The sequence below is a fragment of the Emiliania huxleyi genome (assembly GCF_000372725.1).
Source record: "Emiliania huxleyi CCMP1516 chromosome Unknown EMIHUscaffold_155, whole genome shotgun sequence".
Classification (NCBI taxonomy): Eukaryota; Haptophyta; order Isochrysidales; family Noelaerhabdaceae; genus Emiliania; species Emiliania huxleyi.
In genome coordinates this window covers 19,643-22,849 of record NW_005201036.1, presented here as the reverse complement: position 1 = coordinate 22,849, position 3,207 = coordinate 19,643, and the positions used below count along the sequence as shown (strand labels likewise).

Here is a 3,207-nt window from a genome sequence, read left to right as displayed (position 1 = left end):
GCGGACGAGGACGCGCGAGCGCCGCGCGCGCGGGAGGCGCTGGCAGGGATGGGGCCGGCGGGGGCGCGCGGCGGGGCGGGGCGGGGCAGCGGCTCTCCTCGCGCTGCGCCGAGAGCTCTTCCTGCTGCTTTGTTGTCTGCCGCTGCAGCCTCTCGTTGCAGGCCCGCTCCGAGAGCACCTCGTTCGCGAGGAAGGCGCTGTCCTGCGCGCCCGCGCGGCCGCGCTTGGCGGGGCGCGAGGAGTCCGAGTCGGACTCGGCGGCGGATGGCGGGAGCGGCGCGGCGAGCGACGAGAGCCGCGCGAGCGGGTACCGCTGCGCGCGCGAGAAGGTGAGCGTATCTCCCTCGGCGACGTCGACCTCGCCATTCTTGCCGATCAGCTTGCCGTTGATGAAGGTCCCGTTCGACGACGTGTCCACCAGCCGCACGCGGGGAAGCTCGGTGCCCGACTCGGCGCCCACGCAGTGCAGCGTGCAGTGCGCCGAGGAGACGAACGGAACGGGGATGACCACGTTTGCCTGGTGGGTGCGCCCGACAACGATTGCGCTCGCGCCCCTGAGCTCCACGACACGGGGCGTCGCGTCCGCCTCGTCGACGATCTCGAGGGCGCCCCACGACTGGCCCGCCATGTGTTCAGGCGCGTTGCAGTGTGTCTCCGAGAGAGGGCAAAAGGGCCTGCGAGTTGGTGAAGGCCGCCCAGTTGGAGGGAAGCCGGGAAAGAAATTTACCAGACACAGCTCCCTCGCACTGGCTACTGGCTCGCACTGGCACGGGAAAGAAAGAATTCGTGCTGCATGCTCTTGCGGAAGAGGGAGAAGAGCGAGGGGGAAGGGGCATACGCCGCATCGGCGGCGTTCCACTCCGTCCTCTTCACGATCTACTCGAGCTGGCGAGGCACACGCCGGGCGCGAGTAAGGGCTCCAGATGAGGTAAGTCAGAGAGTTGCCGAGAAGGCGGACGAGCTTCGACGGGCGGCGGAGCTGGCCCCTCGAGGGGCCAGCACTTGTGGGGAGCTCCGGAAGCTGCGCCAACACCTGTGCGAGGAGCTGCACTTCTACATGGGGTCGCAGGCCAAGGTGGCGGTGGAGTACTAAAAAGCAAAGGATCGGCAAAGCAAAGTTGGAGTAACGGCGACCGCGTCGCCACAATGCCAGTCGCCTGTCGAGCAGCCTTGGCGGCGCGCATGCGCCGCAGGGTTGACCGACAGCCGCGCGCCTCGAGCCTCTCGCTCCACTCGCGGCACGACGCACCCCGCGCGCCGGTCAGCGCAACAGGAGTATTGCGACATGCTGCACAACGCCAAGGACAGCACTGGGAAGCTGGCGCCAGTCGCCCACCAGCATGTCTCAGCACTGGGTGAGGGAGCATGCTGCGCACGCTGAAGCAGCACGAGGTCAACCACCAATCAGGCCCTCACGCCACCACCACGGCCGCCCTCGAGCACCAGCAGCCGCGCTGCGCAATGCTCAAGCTCAGGAGGCCCCTCTGCTTCTCGCAGCTTTGTGCAGCGCAGTGAGCGAGCAGCGCCGCACCCGGCGGACCCATGGCGTGCCCAGCCAGCCGCGAGGCGGAGGCAGGCCGAGTGAGCGCGAGCTGCGCGGGAGGCCATGCCCCGCGCACCGGCGAGCGGGAGTGGCACGAAAGAGTGCAAGTCGCGCATGCTTTTGCGTAACGGTTTCGTAAGAATCTGCAGGCGAAGCGATTTTTTGGATTTTGGCGGCAGGGCGGTTCAGTTTATCTTGTGATCACGCGCGCGAGCCCCGAGCCTGTGAACCCCATCCCCAGGGCCTCCAGGGCTCGCACCTCAACCTCTCACAGACCAGCGCAAAGCCATAGGACGTATTTTCTTCTCATAACAAGGCTGTGAATAGGCCCCGGAGGCCTCAACCCCCAAACTAAAGGGTTGACGGGGAGTCTCACACGTCAACCAGATGGTTGAGGGGGGCCTCAACCCAAACCCCTCAACCACGGCCTAACAAACAAGCAGCGTCGACCGCACGGCCTACTCGCCCAAGTACTCGCTTTCTTTTATGTCCCACCATGCAGAGCGCATCTCTCTCTCTGTTGTGCGAGGCGTGAACCGCGCCATTCGCTCTCACCTGGCAACCCTGTCTGCACGTCTCGCGCGCGCGTGAACAGGGCTCCAGGCCCCAAATGACGTGTGAGTGTTAGATTTGTTTGGTATTGCTAAAAATCTCTCTCTCGGCCTATGGGCAGAAATAAATAGAAGCCGCGCGGGTTGCACAAGCGCGACAGCGATGAAACGGGCGCCTTCGAGAGCCCGATCGAGAGTGTCCTGCTCTCTGCTGACCTGCTGCCTTACATATTCGCCCACGCGCCTATCGCTAAAAGAAAGAAAGAAAGCAGACTATCGCTGGCCCGGCTAGCCCCCGAATTCTTTTTGTCGCTGCTCTCCTGTTGCTCTCGGCGATGCACCCGGCCGCTCTCTTCGCGGCGTCCTGGCGGCAGAAGCGCTCGTCCTTCGACGCCGGCTACGGGTCCGCGGCCCCAGCCCGCCCCTCCGCCCCTCCGCCCTTCCGCCTCCCCCCGCCCACCGCCGCACCCACCTCCGCAGGGCCGCCCCACCCAAGCGGCGAAAGGTGTTGAACTCCGCGTGGGGCTTTCGGAACATGCTCTCCTCTGGCGGGCTCCTGGATGACAGGGTGAGCTCCTCCCCGCTCGCCTGTCGCGGCGGGCGCCGGCGACGACCTGCCCGCTGCGCGCCCGCAGGAGAACGCCGCCTCGCTCATCAACCTGCGCGGCGGCGCCATGGCCCCCGTCCCCGAGCCGCCGGCCTTCGACTATGACCACGTCTTCCGCTCGCGGCCCGCCCCCGCTCCCGCGTCGCTCGCCGCCGCCGCCGCCGCAACTGCAAGCTGGGGCGAGGCGGTGCCTCGCACCGCCGCGCCGGCCTGCACGCCTCTCGGCGCCCGCTCCCCCGCGGCCCTGCGCGCCAGCGGAGCGGCGGCGGCCGCCTCGCCCGGCTTCACCCCGCTGCCCGCCGGGCTCGCCCGCTCGCCACTCGCCGCCTCACGCCCTTCAGCCGCCGCCACCTCCGCCTCCACCGCCTCCGCCTCTGCCGCCTTTGCCGCCGCGCCCGCCTTTGCGGCGCGGACCGCGGAGCAGCGCGCGGCGCTGGCGGCGGCCGAGCACCGCAAGAGGGTGGACGCGCGCGCGACTGCCGCCGCCAAGGCGCTCGCGCGGCAGC

The 3,207-nt window shown here is 68.3% G+C and overlaps 1 protein-coding gene across 1 annotated transcript in view; it reads right to left on the bottom strand.

Annotated features, from left to right (window-relative positions):
* EMIHUDRAFT_229341 (hypothetical protein) overlaps positions 1-628 on the bottom strand; it is a gene marked incomplete at both ends in the record, with an annotated part of 1,828 nt that extends 1,200 nt beyond the window's left edge. The window contains one exon of the mRNA XM_005786001.1: positions 179-628. Coding sequence (XP_005786058.1) covers positions 179-628 — 450 coding nt within the window. The remainder of the gene's footprint in view (positions 1-178) is intronic.
* Positions 629-3,207: the final 2,579 nt, after the last annotated feature.